Source organism: Schistocerca gregaria, chromosome 1 (assembly GCF_023897955.1).
Source record: "Schistocerca gregaria isolate iqSchGreg1 chromosome 1, iqSchGreg1.2, whole genome shotgun sequence".
Taxonomy (NCBI): Eukaryota; Metazoa; Arthropoda; class Insecta; order Orthoptera; family Acrididae; genus Schistocerca; species Schistocerca gregaria.
The window spans coordinates 833,833,108-833,856,034 of record NC_064920.1 but is presented as its reverse complement, the minus strand read 5'-3'; the positions used below and the strand labels follow the sequence as shown (position 1 = coordinate 833,856,034).

Sequence of the window (22,927 nt, the reverse complement as noted above, 5' to 3'; positions counted from 1 at the left end):
TTTTACTTCTTTACACGTGTCTCGCAGTTCCTGTCTCTGTGCTCATCAATATTTACTAAAAAAGAATCACAGCTGGACTGAAACTATGTCTGCAAGAGGATGTAAGGTGTAAAAAAACTACTTCACTGATTATTCAATTCTGCACCAGATTATGACTTGGACCCACATTTTGGCCTTTGCATCGACAAGCAAACATACAGAACACTTGGTCAGTGACTGTGTGACAGTTCACATAAGCATGTATCATCACTTTTAATTAAACCAAGTTCCCATGGTGCATGAGAGACAGATGTGCTATGATATGTTGCATTAGTTCAGAGTAAAATGTGGCGGAAAGGAAGTGGCCTCAGTCTGTGTACCAAACAAGTGTTGGTATTTTGTGAAGAAGGTGTAGTGTTTGAATTAAACCCATATTAATGTAACACCTGTTCCAGTCAAGTGCAGTGGAACATTATTGATAATAGTATTATAGATTTTATTCTGTCTGTAATCAGTTGATTATTATTGGCTTATTTTCTTCATCACACACAAAATGTTAGTTTGGTTCTCTTAGTCATTCTACAGTTTCATTTTTATTTTCACAAAAAAGGTAATTATTTTAAAAAATACAATGACAATAGTCCAAACATAGCAAATATGATGAAATTATTAAAGAGCATTCTGTAATGACTGCAATGGTATTTTCCTTCTTCGGTCTCATTGAATCATATGGGTTGCCAAAAGTTATTTGATAATATTTTTTAAATAAATTTCAGAGGTCGTAATGAATGGTAGAGGAAAAAGAACATTTGAAAAAGTCTCCCAAACAAAGGAAGTTGATGATCTGTCACTAGTGGCAGATCTGCCTTCACACAAAGGGTCAGAGAAGAAGCATGAAAATGGTGATACAGGAGCCAGAGATGTAACAGAATCATCAAGCAGTGCTACTAAAAACAGGTAAGTGCAGCACTGTCACCAGGAAGGTACAGTTTCGTATGTTGCCTTGGTTCATGGATGAACATAGACAGCACTTCCCATATTTGTTGTTCTCCCGTAACCACTGGAATTCTTGGGATAAAAGTACCTTTGATTCAAGAATTATTCATTTGTGTTGTTCAATATGCTCACTGTAAGTAAGGACACCATGTGTGACTGACCTTCATAAAAGTCCTACCAACAAAGGTGAAAAAACAATTTTTGAAGTCTTGCCTGTTGGCTTCTGTTGCAGGAGCCATGGACAACATTTGTTTAACTGTTGTCCTGACATTTCACCAACATGAATGGTTGGCACTGTCAAAGATTCAACCTCTATTGTTAGTAGCGGACTGGAGTTGAGCCCTCAGTTTGAGATTATGTGAATCAGTACCTTGGTTTCTGGTAATGACTAGGAGAAAGCCTACAGATGTTGGCACGACAGATGCATATATAATCTCCAGCTGTGGGCTCAACTCCAATCCACCAGCAGCAATTGAAAGTGAACCTTTGACAATGTCAGTCACTTGTACCAGTCACTCATATTGGTGAAATATTAGGAAAATCATTAAACAAATGTCGGACAAAGATGTCAATACAAAAGCTAACAGGAAATACATCAACAAGTGGCCATGAAAACATCAAAAATTCTGTAAAATAAGTTATGTTTAACACTTCTGAACACAATTAGAAAGGTTCCTAGTCCTTTTTTAGGTCGGGAAACTGGAAAATGTTTGCGGTCATGTCTGGAAAATGGTGGTTGTGCAACAGCTTCAGACCAGTTACTGATGTGCTAGCAGGACTATTGAAGCAATGAAAGTAACGTTTTTTGTCCTCTGATCTTAGATCTTCTGCTTCAGTTCACTGTACAGCCTAAGAATGGTGCACATTAGGAGCCATTGATTGTTCTGCTCTTCTTCAAGCATTTATGTAATACAGCTAATGTTGTTTTCAGACTATGATTAATGATAGCTCTTTGTTGTGCAAGTGCAGTTTATATTAGCTGCTTGTGTCTGGTGATGAATGTTTACACTTCATAATTGAATGTGTGATTCACAGAACATGATCCGTGAGGGAACAGATTAAAACTTCTTTTACTGTTCTTCTATGCTTGAATGTTTTATCCATAAATCACTTCCCGCTATTGTCTTCATAGTTATCTCTCAATTGTTTTGCTTTGCTTCATTCAGATTTTTAAAGTAACTTTTGAAGATAAGTATTCTATACTCTATGGGCTATTCATGTGACAAAGCACTCATTTATTGTAATGCCACTGTGTAAAGGAGAAAGTGAAGACTTGAGTACTAGTTTTATACAGTGGAACCTTGCATAGAAAGCATAATTCGTACCAGAATCTTAGTGCAAAACACTCGTTAAGCAAAACAACCTGTCCAATATGTAAAATACAATAATGCGTTCCATGCATAAAAAATAATAAAATTTTTATCTTACTCATGCCATTATTTCAAAGAAAATTATGCATACTGTATTATGTATTTTATTATTCATGATACATAACCTCTTTTTTTTATACTAGGAAGCTATCTATAGTCACTTGTTTCTGCTGACACTTCAACACTTTGAAAAAAATCACCAAATAAATTTGTAGCATGTATAGCCACTCCTTTATTGGGGTGATGGTTTTCAATGTTTGATGCAGCTGATCCGATGCTTTCAGCATTTCTCTTGTTGTGCCAGAAGATTGCTGCTTTTCTGTTGCTGCCTCCTCCTCCTCTTGACTCCTCTCCAGAACTGCTTGCTGTGAAATACGCTGCAACTTTGTAAGCTCTTTGGTAGTCGTTTCATGGCTATGATCTTCCACAAGCTCATTGAAGCCATATGCTCTTGGCCAAGGCACAATCTCGTTGACTACAATCTCCACAGGTACTGAGTCAAATGCCTCAGAGTCACATTCAACAACACACACTGGCCAAAGCTTCTTCCTAGCAGAAGTGAGAGTTCTCTTGGTAACTCATTCCCACACCTCTTTGATCAACTTCATGCAGGCTATGATGTTGAAGTGATACTTTCAAAACTCTATGAGAGTGAGATTGGTAACTTCAGTCAACTCAAAGCAGTGCTTGAAGAGTGTTTTAGTGTCTGCTGGTCCATAGATCCAGTCACAAAAAAGAACAAGTCACCCAAGCCTTGTTGTTGGATCTCCAGATCACGTTTAACCTTCCCTTCTGGACTTTACATTTCTTGAAGGCTCTTGGGGTTTCTGACTGGTAAGCAAGCAGCAGTTTAATTTTCAAATTGCTACTTGCATTGGTTGGCACAGAATATCAGTGAGATGGTCATTGGCTTGTGACCAGGCAATGCATTCTCCACTGCTGTTCCTTTTTCCAGAATAGACCTGTCTCATCACAATTAAAAACCTGTAGTAGCTGATAACCCTAAGAATCTGCGAGCATCTTGAAGCTGCTGATGAAGTTCTCTGCTCCCTTTCGTGTCAGAGCCGGCTGCTTAACTGTACCTGGCAGCACTGTAGATGGCTGTTCTTCCATTAAGCTTCTTGAACCATCCATGGTTTCCCTTAAATACTTCTTCTGCTGCTGCTGATCATGGTGTCTTCATAACGAGTTCAGCTTAAATCATTCTCTCCTTCTCACAAATGATGATCTTGTTTATAGTGGCGCTCTGCAATTGATTTTGATTTATCCATATAAGGAGCAACCTTTCGACATTGTCCAGAATATGAAACTGTTTTTTACATACTCACTCCTTTTGAAGCATCTATCTCCTTAATCTTGTTCTTGTTCTTGAGGATAGTGCAAACAGTTGATGTAGACCGATCGTATGTGCATGCTGAGCAATGCTCACATCATGTTTGTGTTCCTCAGTGATTTTACATTTCATTTCTAAGGTAGTCTTCTTTCTCTTATGGCTGTCTTCTTGCAGACTTATCTTCGGGGACATTTCTATGAAGGTTATTAAAATTTGCACACACACAAAGTAATAATTAAAAAAAACCACTGTACGAACATGAATTTAGAAAAATGTGTGATCCCAAACTGTACCTAGATGGTAGCAGAAAGAACGCTAAACCTAGACTGTAGTACGTTCATATGCCGCTGCATATGGCTAACATTGCTGCCTCTCGATCACAGGGTCCTGAGTTCGATTCCCAGCCGGGTTGGGGATTTTTTCAACCCACAGACTGGGTGTTTGTGTTGTCCTAATCATTTCATCATCATTCACAACAGTGGCTAGATTGGAAAATGTAAAAATTGGACTGTGAAAAAATAGGGACTTTGTACGGGCACTGATGACCATGCAGTTGAGCTCTGCTTAAACCAAACATCATCTTCATGGCACTGCTGACAGGTAAAAGGTGATCGTATTTTTGAACATTTCCCTCTTCAACCGTGAACTGCTGGTGACGTCCTACTAAATAGTCATCACTAATTACGTGAAACAACACTCGTCACTTTTTTACAATTTGTTTTGCTCGTTATGCAAATTGCACATTATTGGAAGCGTTTATTAAGTGTGGTATGCAGTAAAAAAATGTGGTCTAAAATCTGCACCACAAAGAACGGTACTGATTGAGCAAATATCTGTTTACACAAAGCAGGAAGTTTAAACCTCAGCTGGCCATTGCCCATTGGGCAAAATGTTCAAAAACTTTTGTGATGTTCCCATGAGAGAGTAGCGCTGAGCACTGGTCAAATCATTTCTGGGGGATTGAGAAATGGTTGGCTGTGCCTGCATTGGCCAACACAAGATCATGACATCAAAATAGGCATAATTGACAACTCTGAATTTTTCCTTTTTTTTGTATACTCCACATTTTGTGCAGTTGATAAGCATCATAAAAAGATTTGGTGCTGTGTGTGAGCACCCCTTGAGACAGCACCCCTGTTCATCCAGAAGTTTTGTACACCAGTGCACTAATGCAGATTAGGTATGAGGAAATTAAAAGAAATAGAGAGTAGGATCTGTACTCTGGTCAAAAACATACAGTTCGAATTTTGGGCTTGATAGTGATCACTCTAAATGTAGTGTATAGGAAAAGTGCATCGTACCATTACTGTTTGTCTGCAGTCCTGTAAGGAGAAGTCAGATGAAAATGAGATAGATGGAAAAAAGTAAGTTAACTGTTTATTATTTCAAAGGTAATCACCATATCTTGTAATACACTTCTCCCACTGTGAGACGAGATGGTCAATGCCTTCATGGAAAAATTGTGGTTACCAGTCCAACCATGATTGTACCCAGGCATGCACCTTTTTGTCCGGAGCGAATCCATGGCCACAAATATCTCTCTTTAGGGCTCCACAATTACAAAAATCGCATGGAGAGAGCTCAGGACGGTATGGAGGATGTATAATGGCTTCCTAGTGTAGTTGAAATGACCTTGACAACATGTGGCTGGATCCATATAGATTTCTTACAAACTTTTGAGTAATCTGCACACCTCACTATCAGTTAACAATTTTTATTCTCAAGTTTCAGTGATTTGATAACTGAAAATTTGTTTCTTTTCTAACACTCATTACTGTGTTTTATTTTGCTTTGAAGTTATTCTGAGACCATGTACAGTATGTGGAAAGTTTATTGTATTAGCTTGTGTCATCACATTCATTAGACCTTACAGTATTGTGCAGTGAGTTAATTCTGGTAGCTCTTGATTATTCTGTAAGCTATATACATTCCCTGTATCTATTATTTGGGATTTATGTGAGCTCTTTCAATTAAATTATTTATTTTCTGTCTTCCCCTTTTTTAGTAAAATTATAGTAAAGTATTTGTGTTTCGTTGCTATAGACATAAATGTACTGATGAAGCTGTGCCTTCTGCTTTCTGTTCCTGTTCCTGTTCATGCTTGTCTACCCAAATTTTCTTTGCCAGTTTTCTTCATAGAAAATAGAGAAAAACTGACCATTAGCTACCAAGAATGCTTGCAATTGTAGCATTACAGGAATTATCGGTGTACAAGTAATGGAATGTTATTTACTTTCTGAAGTCACTGGCAATTCCTTCATTCATTATAGTTTCAGATGTTTTACTGATTTGTTTTTTCCTGAAGATTGTGTGCTTGTTGCACTGAGCAGTAATAGATGTCATTTGTGATTGCCTGAACTTAACTTTTATCCCGTTTTAACTTTAACCTCATTGTTACCTGACACTTGTAAAGGAATGTTCCAGAGATCTGTGGTATTGACTCTCACCAGCTGTTGTCTTGTGTCCATCAGCTCCTGGTATCAGCCACTAATACCCAGTGGTACGTTAATGTTGAAGATCTTTTGCACACATTTTTACTTTGTTACTTCTAACTGTGGGTATTCCTGATAGGATCTGGTCTGCAAATAAATCTTCCTCATATGCGGACACATGCAATTAAATGGAATTAAGATTATTAAAACCGGGTACAATGCATAAGAAACAACAGATTAGGCTCTTTTACTTCTTTTAAGTTCTCCAGGGTGGCTGTGATGACATCTGGCATATTTTCAGCAAACCAACAAAAATTTAGTATGAAGTTTTCAACTTATATTTGAAGCTGGTAAGTCATTATAGAAGATAAAATGAAGGAATGCAAAGTTCTCAGCCAAATCAATTTATAGAAATAACATGAGGTATTAATGAGTCATGAAAACCACCACAGCTGTATTATTATTCATTTACTTTGTTACAGCCAGTTTCATTTCTTTGACACCTTCAGGTTGCTGATTTGCACTGAATTTAAGATGTAATTGGTCTGGTGGTGGTATGTAATGTTAAAGACCAAACACAAGAATACTGGTTGTAAACACTGTGTCAACCACCTGGCTGAAGTATGGCAAGCAGGCGCAGCACACTGCATACAGGGAACACAACATGATGTGTAGTTGTAAAAGTTATGATAGCATGAAGACACCATCAGATTGGCTGACAATCAGTTCATCATGTTCACATATAACAGCCCTGCAATTTGCTGACAAGTTCAGCTTTTATCAAAAGTTGTGGTGGCATCTTGAAATACAGTTTTTGTGGCAGTAATGCGACTGATTTAAAACTTATTTATTTACGTAACTGTTAGTATGTCACATAAATATGGTATTGTTTACTCTGTTTTATTTACTTTGATTTCAACACTTACCTGTGATTACAGTTATATTAAATAACACTGTTGACATGTTGTTTCTTCTAAATAATTTCCTGTGTCATGTCTCTCGTGATCCAAAGTTTGATGCAATTTTTTTTCTTTGATAACATTTGTGCCTTCCCATTTTATTGTTCTGTGTTCATCTTAAATTTCAGCGAAGGAATGAAAGAGTAAAAATGGAGAGAATACTTTTTTTTGTTTAATTTGTGTCTGTTGGCTTTACTGCAGAAGTACCAGATTTCACAATTGATAAGGGAAGGCCCCTATTTTTTCCCAAACAGTGTCGGTATTTATTTTATTTGCTTCATTAAATGATTGGTGTTGCACATTATTTACTTCTTTTATTGTGTTATTTGCTACTGTTTTATGTATGAGACAATTCCTCTATTCAAGGTACAGTGATTACTTTTTTTGTTTTTTCATAGGGATACACTTCATAATAATGAGAAACAAAATGCAGAGGAAATTTGTAAACAAAAGAATGTCCATCGGTGTGCTGTTCATCCACAATATGAAGATGTCAGTGATGAAGAGGGGGAGTTGCAGATCTGTGAAGAGGAAGGAGATGAGGAAGAGGAGACACAAGACAACAATTCAGAAGAAGATGTTGTTAGAGTGCACACTGTGCTCTCGCAGGAGGACATTTGTGAAGAAAAACAGACGACTTCATTACATCTTTCTGAGTCTGATAAACTGATCAAAGGACAAGATACTGAAGGCAGTAATTTAAATTCACATCAGAAAGATGCTGATCTTGAACCACCTCACTACGGCTGTGGAAATCAAGCAGTACTGCTAGAATGTCAAACTGTATCATCAGTACCTGAAGAGCATGAAGTACATAGTAATAAAAAATTGTCTACAGTTGCTAGAGATGAATTGCAAGTGATAATGCAGAAGGAATCACTGTCTCCACTACAAAAACTGCCAGAAATTAAGCAACCATGCAGTCCACTGCAACAAGCTGAGCAAAACTACAGTAGTAATGATCTCTCATCTGAGACTTCAAGGGCCATTCTTTCTGATGTGAAAGCAAGGGAAACCATGGAGCTAGGATATTGTGGTTCATTAGATGCACCAGATTCTCTTCAAAATGAAAAGAGTGTTCTTGATTGTGATGAGAGTCCCAGTAAATCGACACCTGACGGAAGAATAGGTGCTGAAGATACATCAACACCATTTAGGAAAGTCTCGCGAAAAACTATTAATGAAAAGGATGTCCATGGAAGAAACAGTGAAGAGCAAGAGGTCAGAGAGAGTCGTAATTCTGTGTGTATGAATAAAGGTCTTATATACAGTTCGTCAAAGAGTTCCAACAGAAGAATTTCTACAAAAACACAGATGAAATGTGCTGACATAGATTCACTGCCACCAAGCTATCAGATTTTGCGCAGGGATCTGAATGAGGTATTAGAACAAGAAAAACTATGTCAAGCCACATGCTCATTACCAAGAAAAGTGCCAAAGAAAATGTCAGTACCAAAGGCAGGAGGATATCGTAGACCTAGAGAGTTCCAGAAGGCACAGGTGATAAATGATGAAGAGGAAAGTTCATCAAAAAGAATTAGGAGAGAAGAACCTGATAGCGCAAACTCAGAAATAAGTGTTGAAGATCAAGAAAAATCATCTGTTCAGGAGGCAGCTGAGTATATGGTAGACCAGAATCCACATACTACAAAAAAATTGTGTCAGGAGCATACAGACTTAACAGCCAAGAAACATATGGATGGGCATCAGCATAATCAACATCAGAAAAAGAAGAAACCAGCCATAGTGCAGCCAGAAGAAATGGAGGTATGCCATGATAAACCTGCTTTGCCAGAAAAGGAATCAACAGTGTCCTCTGTGTGTCAGTCAGATTTGATGACAAATAAAAGAAAAAAATGCACAGTTAGACTGAAAAGATGTGACCGTTTCTCGTGGATACAATGTGCAAATGAATCTACTGTTGTAGAATCAGAAGACATTGGCACTGAGAAGAGCCCTACCTCTGATGAGTGTGACAAGACAGAGAGTCTACCTGAGAAGAATGTAGCTTCAGAGCACACACCTTCTCAAGAGTTAAATGACCAATGTGATGAATCTTCAGTTGTACCAACATGTAGTAAAATTCAAATGGAGAATAAGACTAGTGTAGCAGAAGAAGAGCTTGAAGCAGTTTACTCTCATGGACATAAATTGGATACAGATGTTTCCCATTCTCAGCATAAAAAAATACTATTACAAGCTGAAAATAAAAAGAGAGGTGGCAGTAACATCTCTGAAGTAGCAGAACAGTCACAGCAATGTCACTCCAGAAGTCCAGATGAGGTTGCAGCACTTGAAAATATTGTAAACAGTCCCAACCAGGCTACACATTGCAGTTCTCCAGTTCATCATCAGAGCAGACAGGAAGATTTTACTAAGGAAAATGTGGACAACAGAGAACAAGATCATTCTGACAGTGATGTAGAGAAAGAGGGGCATGAGAATAGTAGGTCATGTTACAGAATTGCTGAATCACAGTCAGAAGATCGGGTATCGCAGGATGTTGTAGAAAGGAGGGCAGAATCTCCTCATGTTGAAAACATTGTTGATCTGCCACAAGAGGTTGTCGAGGAGTACTTGCAGCAAAATGTGCTACAGGAAAGTGTTGAAGAACTGTTATCACTAGTGACAAAAAGTAAACACTTCAAAAATCTTAGGGGAAGACCGTTAAGTGAAACCATTGTGACATTGACACGTGTTTTGAAAGAAATGAAGAACTCAAAAAAGATACCATACCAATCATTGCTAGACAAAATACAAATGGAGCAACATGTAACAGCTTCTGAAGTTCCCAGTGATTCCACAACAGAGCAGTCAGTGCCAGAACGACAAAGTCATGAGTTAAAGACAGAGTTTCAGCAGCATAATCAATCACCAAGTAAACAGCCTTTATCAGTAACTGATGAAACTGAAGGACAACGAGTTATCCAAAAGCCAGAACAAAAATCGGCGACTGATTTTCAGGATCCAGAAGAAAAGCTGCCTGAATCACATCTTTGTGAAGCAGACTCACAGGATATAGTGCTTTACCAGAGAGAGCCTTCTACACATGAAATGGAGGGGTTACATACAGAAAACAAAACGCTGCCACCAGCTAGACATAAAAGACATGAGAGTCATAAACATGACTTTGGACCACAACCACATACTTCTCAGTCACAGCAGACAGTGACTAGTAACCAGTCTGTCTCACAGGAATCTCTTTCATGTTCAGAACGAATGAACCAGTATTCAGAACCAACATCTGCAGACGAAGAAGAAACAAGACAACAACAGAAAGCTGATCAGCAATATGCCATACAGCATTCAGTTAAGGAAAGAGAACAGTCACAAGAGAAAGATGTGGAGCCTCATAACCCACAAGCCCAAATGTTAATACAGCAGCAAGTACAAGATCAACATCGACTGATGCTCAATACGATAAAACAACAGAAACACCACTTACACAGCATGCAACAAATTGCACAGCAGAAAGAGGCAAAATGTCACAAGGAAATGCAGCAGTCATCGTTAGAGCAGCCAGTTATACAAACTCACACAGCAGTGCAGCAGTGGCACCATACACAACACACATCACACCATCATCAGACACAGTGTATAGATATGGATAAATTTGTGCCTCAGCAACAGAACGTTTACAGTGCTGCACCACACACAGAGAAGGTAACAAGTATTGTTCAGAACCCTTTGAGGTGCCATCAAACAATGTTGCAACAACAACAACAGCTGCAACATTTAGCATCACTGGAACAGCAGCCTATGAGGCAATTAGCTGCAATGCCAAATGCAGTGGAACAGCCACAACAAATTGTGCAGCAGCAGATAGAATGTCAACAGCAGCGAGCAGCACATCATATATCACGATCACACATCACAGGGGAGCATCAGACAGTACCCCAAAATCATCAGCAGACACATCCCTATCATCATCGACTTTATTTCCCACAAATTCAGCAGCATTACCAGTTTCCTCATTCCACTGAAGTGCAGATGCGTCCCAGTTATCCACATCAGTACCATTCAAGATACAACTCACCATCAACATGGAGTTCAAATGCACATTTGTTGAGACAAGTTCCATGTGGTCCATTGGATGCGCAACAGTTGCAGCCACAGCAGCAACACTATCCCCATCTTCATCAACAGCAGCAACTTGAGAGGTGGCACTCTTCTAGGAGGCCAGGGACTGATGTAGCAGCAACAGTCCCAGCAGTGATGCCATCTCCTTCAAGTAAGTGGAAACTTGCTATACTGGATATACTGAAAACTGGTTGCCACAATACAACCGGCCTCTACTGGATATCTTCCTAGTCATCTAGCTTCTTATTCCCCCTCCTCTCCTATTCTTTTTTCTGTCATTGTTTCCCTTTACTTCACATTTCTGTTTTTCTCCATTACTCCTTTCAGTTATATTTTGCTGCCTCTCATATTTCCTATCTTTTCCTTTGGCTGCATTCAACATTAGGTCCTGCTTTCCCTGCTAATGTTTGTCTATGGTTCATGTTTTAAAGTGTTCTTCTGTCATGTCTGTCAGCTGGCAGCTATTGCTCCTCAGGTTTTGTCTGCCGACTCCCTGTTCTGCGCTCATAGGCTGCACAGCGCGCCCAGTTCACACGGTGCTCGGGGACCACAGCACATCTACGACACCTGATGATGGGCTTATAACAGTCCAAAACCGGTTGTGTGAAAATAAAGTAATTAACAACTGAAGCGGTATTTTCAACCTCTGCTGGAATTGTGTTCTTTGTTTTTGTCTAATATACGTCTGGATCTCTCTTCAACCACAAGTCTGAGTAACTTCTCTACTAAACTTCAAACAGTGGAAGCTCCAGTTAGTAACATCCATGTGGGATGCAAGCAGAAGTCAGGAGGGGATGGGGAAGGGGAAAGGATAGTAGTGTATGGGTGGGGAGAGAGACAAATGCTTTTTGATGGAGTGTGCAGAGAGTAGACTGCCTACAGGCAGGTTGTGGGACAGAGAGATAGGGAAAAAACGAGCAAAAATGGACAGGAGCAGGGAAAGATGGGCAGATAAATTGGCAGAGTGCTGCAAACAAACAGGGTAGGAGTTGAGAATGGGGAGGAGATGATAGGACAGAGGAGGTGTAAACCACTGGATGGAGAGTGTGGGGACAGTATGTCACCTTAGGTTGAGGCTGTGATAATTATGGGAGCGAAGAATGTGTTATAATGATAACTCCCATCTGCAGAGTTAAGAAAAGCTGGTGATGTAGTAAAGGATGTAAGATGGCTCAGGTATGAAGCTGCCATTGAAATCAAGTGTGTTATACTCAGATGCAAGTTGTGCCACTTTGTTTTTGGCCACAGTTTGGTGGTAGCCGTTCATCCTGGTGGACAGTTGATTGGTAGTCATACCAATTGAAGCAGAGCTGGTAAATGAAATGGCTGCTTTCACAGGTGGACTGGCCCCTTATGAGGCGGGATAAACTTGTGACAGGACAGGAGTAGGAAGTGATAGGTGGGTGAATTGGGGAGATTTTGCACCTAGGTCTTCCACAGGGATATGATCCTTGTGACAAGGGGTTGGGGTTGGGATTGGGATTGGGAGTGGCATAAGGATGGACTAGGCTGTTATGGAGGTTGGGTGGGCGATGGAACACCATTTAAGGAGGGTAAGAAACAGAACACCACCTGAGGTGCATGTTTCATCATCCACCCAACCTCCATAACATCCTTACCCACCCCTACGCCAATCCCAATCCCAGCCCCTTGCCACAAGGAACATACCCCTGTGAAAGACCCAGGTGCAAAACCTGCCCAATCCACCCACCCAACACTAGCTATTCCACTTCTGTCACAGGTTCATCCTATCTTGTCAGGTGCCAGACCTCTGAAAGTAGCCATGTCACCAGCTCTGCTGCAATCATTGCACAGTTTTTTTTTATATTGGTATGACTACCAACCAGCTGTCCACCAGGATAAACAACAACTGCCAAACTGGGGCCAAGAGCCCAGTAGACTACCCTGTTGCACAACATGCAGCTGAACATACCACACTTGATGTCAATGGCTGCTTCACTACCTGAGGTTTCTGGATCCTTCCCTCCACCACCAGCATTTCTAAACTGTGCCGACAGAAGTTATCTTTACAACACATTCTCCACTCCCATAACTATCCCGGCCTCAGCCTATGGTAACATACTGTCCCCACACTCTCCACCCAACAGTTTCCACCCCTCTGTCCTGTTATCTCCTCTCCATTCTCATCTCCAACCCAGTTTATCTGCAGCCCTCTGCCAATGCATCTGCCCATCTTTCTCCACTCCTCTCCTTTTTTTTTCCCACCTCCCTGCCCCACAACCTCCCGATGCCGCGCCTGTTGTCAGTCGAGTCCCTGCACACTCCACCAGACACTGATTGTCTCTCTCCCCACCTGTACACTACTATCCCCACCCCTGCCCCCTTCAGACTGCTGCTTGCATCCGACATGATAGCTGCATTCTAGTGCGAGATCTGCAGTTGGTGGTCTTGTGTGTGTGAGGTGTGCTTGCTTGCATGTGAATGGGGTGCGTGTCTCTTTTACTGATGAAGGCTGTGCCCAAAAGCTTTATGTAAGTGTCTTTTAATTGTGCCTTTCTGCAACTTGACATATCTTTTTTATGGTAGGAAGCAATCTGTCTTTTCCTACATTTTGGTTTTACTACTAAACTTGTAGTAGATACGTTCTCTCCAATCCTCTCCTCCCTTTTGCAAGGCGAAGGAATTTCTTGTTCTAAACACTAAAATCTGTTTTTAGCTATTGTTCATCTGTACATCTTCTGACTCACAAAGAGAAGACTCTTTCAGGTGCCATAATTCGATGTAGTCACTTTGTCATTTGTACGTTACTACAGTTTAATTACAATGAATATTTTAAGAGATTGATGTGTCGATCTGTCTTCACTAAAAGAAGTGGATACTTCCTTGATACGCTTTTTTGGCATTTGTTAGTTTCTCACATTTCACTGCTAGCATTTTTATTATAGTTAGAAAATGCATTAAATTGTTGGTGAAAATTCAAGCAACTGTCTTTAATCTTTTGACAGTAGTAGATTTCCTTGGTTATCTTATAAAGTATACCATTGATATTCATCATATCTACTGTATGACTCATTTGGTAGCTGTAAGTTTTCTATATTAGCACAGGATCATATAAACACTGTGTTTTCTTACACTTTACCTTAACAGAACCAGTGAACGTGTGTACATGTTTTAGCAAATAAGACACTTATCATCCTATGTGTGCTAAAAACCCAGACAGTTCTTGAGAAAAGGTAACCAATGTAAGGCAAAGAGAGTGTTCATGCTTTTTAAACCAACCATCATTGCTTAGATTCTTTCCAATTGCCAGTTGAAATTTGGAACCTCTCTTTAAATGTTTATTTTGAAAAGTCTGGAATGGAGTAACAAAAATGTTATGAAAAGAATTGATTGCTACTCACCACATAAATGAGGTGTTGAGTTGAAGACAGACATAATGAAAAGACTGCTAAACATTTAAGCTTTCAGCTAAAATGCCTTCTTTGGAAATAGAAAATGCACACACACACACACACACACACACACTACAACTCACACACTTACCCACTTCCTCTGGCTGCTGTGGCCCCACTAATGCCCATTTTGGTAGAGATGATCAACAGTGGCTAAACTTCTGATATGAACGATTTTCTTGAGATAATCTATGTTTTACTTACAAGTTTTGTTAATGCAGTTGTGTTGAAACGTATGATGACAACAGGTTGTTTGCAAAGTTAGGTCAGTGTCCATTAGTGTCAAGTCAATTCAGTGTGCCACAACTGCTACTTTTTATACCAATAAGTCTAGAATGGGTACTTCTCCATTATTCTACATCATCAAGATATTTCAAATTTTGGTATTGGCATTGCTGGCATGTTGCAGAAACAGAAATGAAGTCGCAGTTCTGTGTGAGCAGATGGTGACGTTTTGTCAACATATTTCTAAGAACAAGAAAGGTAAAATATATAGAAATGATGCTTTTTTCGTCAATATTCCCAATGCAAGGCTAAAAGTTTGCATGTCATTATCAATCAAAGATGCCTTAGTGGAAACATTTAATAGGAGATTGCTCCTGAAATGTCGCATTTGCTCTGTGGAATCAGCATTAGCAATCTGATGTTCCTGTATTTTAGCAGCACTTTGCGAGTGCAGTATAAACTTTTATCACAGCCAGGACCATTAATTTTTTATACCCCGCTGTTGGCTAGTTATTGGGTCTTATATTTTTCAATCAGGCCGGCACATAACAAGTAGATGGGGTAAATATGAACACAGCTGAAAGTTGCAGTATTATGAGTCCATGCATTCTGAGCATGCACTGAGTGAGAACCACAGCTACCAGCCACAATCCAGTGCCCTCCATTTGGCAAACAAAGACCAAAAACTTGATTTGTGTTAAATATTCAAACACAGTTCAGTACTTCCCCTCTCCTAACTCAAGCCTCACTGTCTGTTCCATTTTATTCCTCAACTTTTCCTGTATTTATTAATTAATTAATTGTGATTGTCTATGTGCTCCACATATTTTGCTGTTTGATTCTATATACATCTCCCTCAAAACAAAAGAAATGTTTTGTATGCTTAATATATAATTTAGTTTATGTGTTTACTGTTGCAGTCGCCTTTTCTACCCATTACTCTGTTTCTGCATCATCTTCAATATGCAATACCTCTTAAAACAATTTTTCAGTACTCATTTATTGGATTAATTTTATTTTATTGTTATTCTTAATTTAATTTACATTGTTATATGAGGGAGACCCAAACATAACTGGAATTTTTGTTATTTTACATTTCTATTAAGCTCTACTTACACAGAACTTTAGCCCCTTCAAAGCAGTGACCAGGTGCATTAATGCACTTGTCCCAATACTTTGGTCACTGCTGAAAACTATTCTGGAACTCTTGATGCAGGATACCGCTCAGAACTGTCAGTGTGTTTTCTTTAATGTCATCCATATCACTGAATCGCTTTCCTTTCAGAGTGTGCTTCATCTGTGGAAACAAAGAAAAGTCAGGCAGAGCCAGATTAAGTGAGAAGGATGGATGAGACATAAGCAAAATGTTTTTTTTCCACGTACTGTCAGAGCTGTGTGGGACGAAGCTTTGTCCTGGTGGAGCAACCAGTTCCCATTTCTCCACGCTTCTGGTCATTTGTGTCACACACTCTTGTGTAATCTTTGTAACACATACAGATAAAAATATTGATTCATTGTTTGTCCTGGAGGAATAAACTCCTTGTAGCTGATGCCATTGACACCGAAAAAACAAATCAAATTTATTTTTTTCCACATTGGAATGCACTTGACTTGCTTTCTTGATTTCTAGTAACATTTCAGTATTCCACTGGCTCAACACTTGCTTTGACTTTGGATCATACCCATAGCACCAACTGTCATTCCCATTCAAAGTTCTTTTAAGAAAATATGATATTGTTCTGCACGTCACTCTTCAAGTTGCGGCAAGCATTGACGGGGTTTCCTCTTTGGTCATCTGTGAGCTAACAAGGAACAAATTTTGCAGACACCCATCTCATGTGCAAATCTTTGGTTAAAATTTCATGAAACTTTCATTTCCTCAGAAATTTGGTTAATGGCCCTTCGTCGATTTTCATCAGTTGCACATTTGATTGTGGCAATGTTTTCATCATTGAGTGTTGCCAGATTTGAAATGAGAAAACCACACGTAGACATGTGATTTCCCTGAAGTATCATAATTAAAGGCTTGCCAAAGCACCGCTTTAATCTCAACTCCATCCTAAAATAAAACAAAATTTCACACAAACTCTTTTCTCTTTCTTATCAGCGTGTCATTAATCACCAAACGGTTGAAATAGGAATGCAAAAAACAGAGCACCACAAACCAACCAGTTAACTCTGACTGATGACAGCTTACTGAGTAATGTGGGAGACCACAAACTAAAATCACATAGTGGCTCAACACCTAACTACTGAAAGTGCGTGCACAACAGTTCGGTGCCAGTTAGTTTTGGGTGTCACCTTATATAGGCTGTTAGGCTGTCGTGCAGTATGCACATCTTCTCTTCCATTGACTGTAATTATTACACCCATAGTTTTTCTATTTTTTCTGGTTTGTTGCCTTTATATTTATTTACAGGTAACTTTTAACATTTTATTTTACCATTACCCTATCAAAGATTACTCTACATTTGGATCTCTTCATGCATAGTATCTGTTGCAATGTTGTTCACTGGCATTGCACAGTATTTGACAATAACAGTTATTTAAATTCTGATGATGGCTTTGTAAGCCAAAAATTGGTTAATGAAATAAATGAATGCTATTAGAATAGTCACGGTTTTGTGCTTCTTGTCTTTAAATATGAAGTTTTTCTACCTAGAAGTGGCAGAAGAATCAGTTAGCATTAACATTTTTTTCTGTATTTTAATGGCACATTGCAAGCAAACATACTGATTTTCCCTAGCTGAGCACTATTGTTCCTGATATATAATGTTCACTTTAAATTGTTCGATTTCACATCAATACACAAGAAAGAAAAAAATTCTTTTGTTAGCTTCTGAAGTTAGTTTTCGCTCAGTAATAATATCACCAATAAAAATAACAATATATGTACCAGTAGCTTAATGTATTGTTCAAAGATTTGAAATCTACTCTGTCAATATTGCTCCATGAAAATTCCTAGTATTTGTTTCTAGTTGCACCAGAGTGAATAAATTACTTTGGGAATTTTCCTGTATGTTGACATGTTCTCTTCGATGCCCTTGTAACAGGCATTGTGCTTTAACTACTGAGATTGACGATGCTGTATCATGGAACATTGATACTTAAAAATGGAATGGGAGATAAAGTGTTATCTGTAAACGTTATCACATTTTTAGATATCTTATACTGATGATAACTTGTGGGATCTGGAGTTTTAGAACAGCATCTGTTTTTCATCACATAAAGTTTGCTGGAGTGAAACAGACATCTATTCTTATTAAAATTGACTTTAGATTCAGTACTGTGATGCCTTTCTTGGCAAAATCATTGCCTTTTACAGGAAGTGAGTGACTTTTGAATAGTGGAAGATACTTTCCACTTAATACTGAATTTAAATTATTATATGTTCCTTCAATTTAATTTTTTTGGTTCTCTGTTTTCTCCAGAGGTGTAGTACTGTCACTTTTTTTGTAATTTTGTTATTGATAATGGTAGTAGCTCATTAGGTTAGTGGCAACATTCTGCTTTGATTTGTAGGCCTTGTTGTCTGCTATTATTTTCATTTGAAATTGGCACTCGTCTTTTTTTCTGTTTCACCTCTGTTTCGTTTATTTATTTTTTCCTCCTTTATTTGGTGCATGACATCCTCAAGTGTGTATGCTTGTGTGCTAGGAAAAGTGTGAAGAGGTTAACAAACAGTGTACAATTTTTTTCATTACCAAACTAACTTTTTCCAAGAATGTACAAACATAAAAAAAAATGCATCTCGTGTATAACGAAATGAGGTGTGATTGTGAAGACTCTGGCTTCACATTCAGGAAAATGGAGGCTCATGTTCTGTGTGACCATCCCTACTTAGGTTTTCCGTGATTGTACTTAATCACTTCAGACAAATTGCAGTATGATTTCTTCATCAAAGCTAGACCAACCACATATCCTGTCCTCTCATTAAACACAGTCTGTATGAATGAATTAAAATTTTAGCATTTCTTTGTTTTATGATTTATTTTTGTTTAAGACTGTGTCCAACCTCTAGAATACATGGGGTTAAAAGTTCACAATAACATAGTAGGGAGGTATATATTTAACTTGGAACTTGGTTCACTGAAAAGATTGCTCTTTACTCTTCTTGTGGAAAAGTGTTGTTATTCTACTGAAGAATTCATTTAGGACAGTTTCAAAGCTTGATCAAGGATATATATATATATATATATATATATATATATATATATATTGCAAACTATAGTAAGTATTTGTGTAGTTGTTTTTAATTATTCTTTCTTCTTATTACTTCACACCTACGATACATGTGAGTAAGTTCATTTTCCGCCCCTGCTATAGAACTTAAGATTTTTATTTTCTTGGTTTCATTTAACTGGTCATTAATGTCTGTATGAAAAAGCAGTTTTCACACCTAAAAACATCTACCTTTGTATAATTTACATGTAGTGGTCGGGCTATCTAATTTTGTAATTTATAACATTAGAAGCCAAGATCGCTTGATGTGAAATAGTTTATTTGGTGACCTGTTTTGACAATAACTTGTTGTCATTTTCAGATTCTCAGATCTGTATTTTACGGCTAGAATAACGTTAAGGTAGTAATGTGTATTATTGAACAACTATTATACGCAAGGAACCATGTTATCTGAATAATAAAAGTTACATACCCCCAGGAATATAATTACATATGAGTCTTGTCAACATATGATGAACATGCTCCAATTTCAATAACACAGCTGCATACTCATTCACCAAATTTATAAAACTTGCTGTATTAAATATCCGTAGCACCACTATGCTACTTTTATTATTCAGATAATGTGGTTCCTTGTGTATAAAAGTTGTACAATAATGCAGAATAAATTATCAACTTTGTTTTATCATTGCTCATGATCTAAAAGACATATCATGCTAAGTCTTGGTGATTCTGTTCAACTTAGTAGCTTAGTTTCAGAACTAAAGTTCAGGTTAAGGTAAGTTCATCATAATGTGCTATCGAAGTGTCATGTCATAAAACATTTTGTCTGTACTTTATCAGCTTGTATCTACTGAAAGAATAACTTTCTAAAGCTGATTCTTTACTCATTTGTAGCCTGTAAGCATATCAAAAAGCTCCACAATTGGCATCTAGATTACTCAAATAATAACTGAGTTATCTAGGTTCAAAGTCAACTCAAAAATTTAATTAGTCAATGCTGGTTCATTTTCAAGAGGTCATATCTCAGAAAGGATCAATTAAATCGTATTGTCATTCGCACCATTGAAAAGAGCTGACTTTGTTTGATAAGAAGAAGTTGTTTTTATTTTTGAGACCGGCAAGTTTACTGGCAACAATGGAGTTCAAATACATGCTTCAACCATTTTTCTGAAGCACACAGTTGTGTAGTGAAGAATGTTCAGATTTAGAGTGGTGAGCACCAAACTAGTATAAATTACTCTTGTAGTAACTCATACTTATTTAGTCTGGACTACTTTAGTAAATTATTTCTGTAGTAATGTACTCTTTTAGTAACTATTGGAAAGCTCAATTTCTATTTACTTCTGTAGTTGTAACTAAAGTAGTAATGCCTTTTTACTAAAGAAGTAAGCCATTTTTGCACACTGCTAGCATGTGCATTACATTCCTTCTCGGAAAATATCGATTGTCAGAAGACATTATTGCATCACACTGTAGTGGTTATGCCTCCTTTTTCTCTCTTCATTGATTGTCCTCGGTGTTGATGTACTACGTTGCTACACTGGCTGAAAAACAGGGTTTGTAATTTGGGCACTGACTACTGTAAATGCGTAGCCAGCAGATCCACATTTGCATTTCACTGTAGTTTACTTTCACTTTGCACAACCCGCCAATAATACACAGTTATATATGTATGGCTAGTGCACTGTTGTTTAAACTTACCATAAGCCTCATTAATAGTTTGCAAGTACTGCTACATACTGCTACAATGAGCAGTGAAAACATAACTACGTAGTTCACAGTCTTTCAAATAATTTGAACAGTCACTGTCATTGCTTTAACGCACTGCTTATTGGTGTAACACATATTTCACTGTTAAGTTGATGCATTGTTGTCATTATAAGCAACACAGGTTTCTCGTCTGAAACTTGGCAGTGGACTGACTGTCTCGTGACCAAAAATCAGGCCCTTATATACCATCACAATAATAGGTGCCAAAACTACACATTGTTTAAATTTACAGAAACTATAATTAAAACTTAACTCATTAAATTAACAGAATACATTAAAAAATGTGTCTTTTTTAACAGCTTCTTCTGTTACAAGGGTTAAGAGGAATTATTTGTTTAAATCATGAAATTAACTTATATAGTTAAACAAACAATATTTTTGACTAAATCACTGTTAAAAACCGTTAATTACTTTTGGAATTAATTAAGGGATTGCTTTGCTAACATGTTTTCAAATAGATCCAAATAGAGCCTTTAAAATTACTATTAGCTGTTTCTCCAAATGTTTATACTTAGTGCAGAATTTACATTTGTTTATATGTCAACAATAGATTATAAGTTAGAAACAATTACTGATTTCACCCTATAATGAAAGATACTAACCAGTAATATTCAAAATAAATTAGAAAACCAATTACATACATAAAACTAAGCACAAAATTAGATCTGGTGTTACATTATTTAAAACTGAGGGTCAACCTTTCTCTATTATGAGAATGCAGAATTTATCCACATATATTAATGGTAAATTGTTAAAAGTGAAAAAATGAATTTAAGGAGGCAGATCGCAAAACAAGGTGGGAATTAAAATTATCCCAGTTTGCTTCATCACATTACTCTCTCAATTGATTGACTAGATATTGTTAATAGCTAAATGGGTAATTCAATGATCACAAGCGACGCCAGAAATTGGGTATAAAATCTACACACACAAAAAAATTACATAAGAAATCTTATCAAAACTACAGTACATATGTTTTTTTTTTTTTTTTTCAAATTTACACTTATGTGAACTGGCCATACTAAAACCACCATACAAAATATTTAAATACAGTGTATTGTTGTACAATATCAAAGCTATACTTTAATAAAAATTAGGCATCTTCATCATAAGTGATGTCCTTTTTGGGTAAAGAAAGATTACATTTTAAAACACATATCACTTTGTACAAGTCCTGTCTTGCTAAACAAAATAAATCCTCATGGGTGGCAGAAAACTTCACAAGCACTTTCACACTTTTGATGATCTTAAACACAAAGCTGTCCATGCCTTCAAATTGGTGGCAGCTAGTTAGGAAATGTACTGCAATCAGTTCCCTTGAATGTAAATATCTTCAACATTTCATGGCCCCGTCAGCAACTGTGTGAATATTAATTTTAATTTTAACAATTAATAGCCTCAGTTACACTGTTTGCCTAGAATTGGATGGGGTTCTCCCCTGCCATAGTACATGAAAAAATTCAGAAAAAATATCCCCCTTTAGTACACTTACTTTTATTTTTAACTTAATTCTAAGAAAAAAATGTTTAACACTAATGGCAAATGATAGTCATTACTTCATAAATAAATACACTACATAGTTCTCATAACATTACAATAGCACTAAAATTAACTATAGTACTAAAGGTGCAGACTAGTAAAATTTTAAAATCAGGTGAACTGGAAAGACTTTTGTTTCTTTCCCATTTGCAAAATAGAAAAAAACTAGCATAGATTTACTATTCATTGTGTTATGAAAGAAGAATAAAGTCGCCATCATGTGATTCAATTGCTATTCAAATCAAAATTATTGGGATGGAAGTTGTACCAAATCATTGTCCCACATGTCTACTCAACTCTGAACACTACTCTCATTTAACCAGAAAATTAAATCATCATAAAATCACAAAAGTTACCAATTGGTTGATCTGTCTGAATATTCACATCACTCTCACACCACAGTTATCAGTTAATCAGCAAAATTACTTTTCTTCGTCCCATTATTACCACTTTAAGCTCATAACTCCTCAGAATACAAATTGAAGTTTTCAGATAATGCATGGATCCAATGATGCAGCATTATATTATTTGTACCTGACAAAAACATTGCTCTTGCTGTTAAACTCTCATTCACAACTGAATGTCACGAACTGCACAATATACACAGTACCCAATGTTGCCTAGTTCACAATTAGATCAGTACAGC

The 22,927-nt window shown here is 37.5% G+C and overlaps 1 protein-coding gene across 1 annotated transcript in view; it reads left to right on the top strand.

Moving 5' to 3' along the window:
* Nucleotides 1-22,927, top strand: part of LOC126272189 (uncharacterized) — a 160,167-nt gene that overhangs the window by 52,872 nt on the left and 84,368 nt on the right. The window contains exons 3-4 of the mRNA XM_049974870.1: nucleotides 756-936; nucleotides 7,468-11,300. Coding sequence (XP_049830827.1) covers nucleotides 756-936; nucleotides 7,468-11,300 — 4,014 coding nt within the window. The remainder of the gene's footprint in view (nucleotides 1-755; nucleotides 937-7,467; nucleotides 11,301-22,927) is intronic.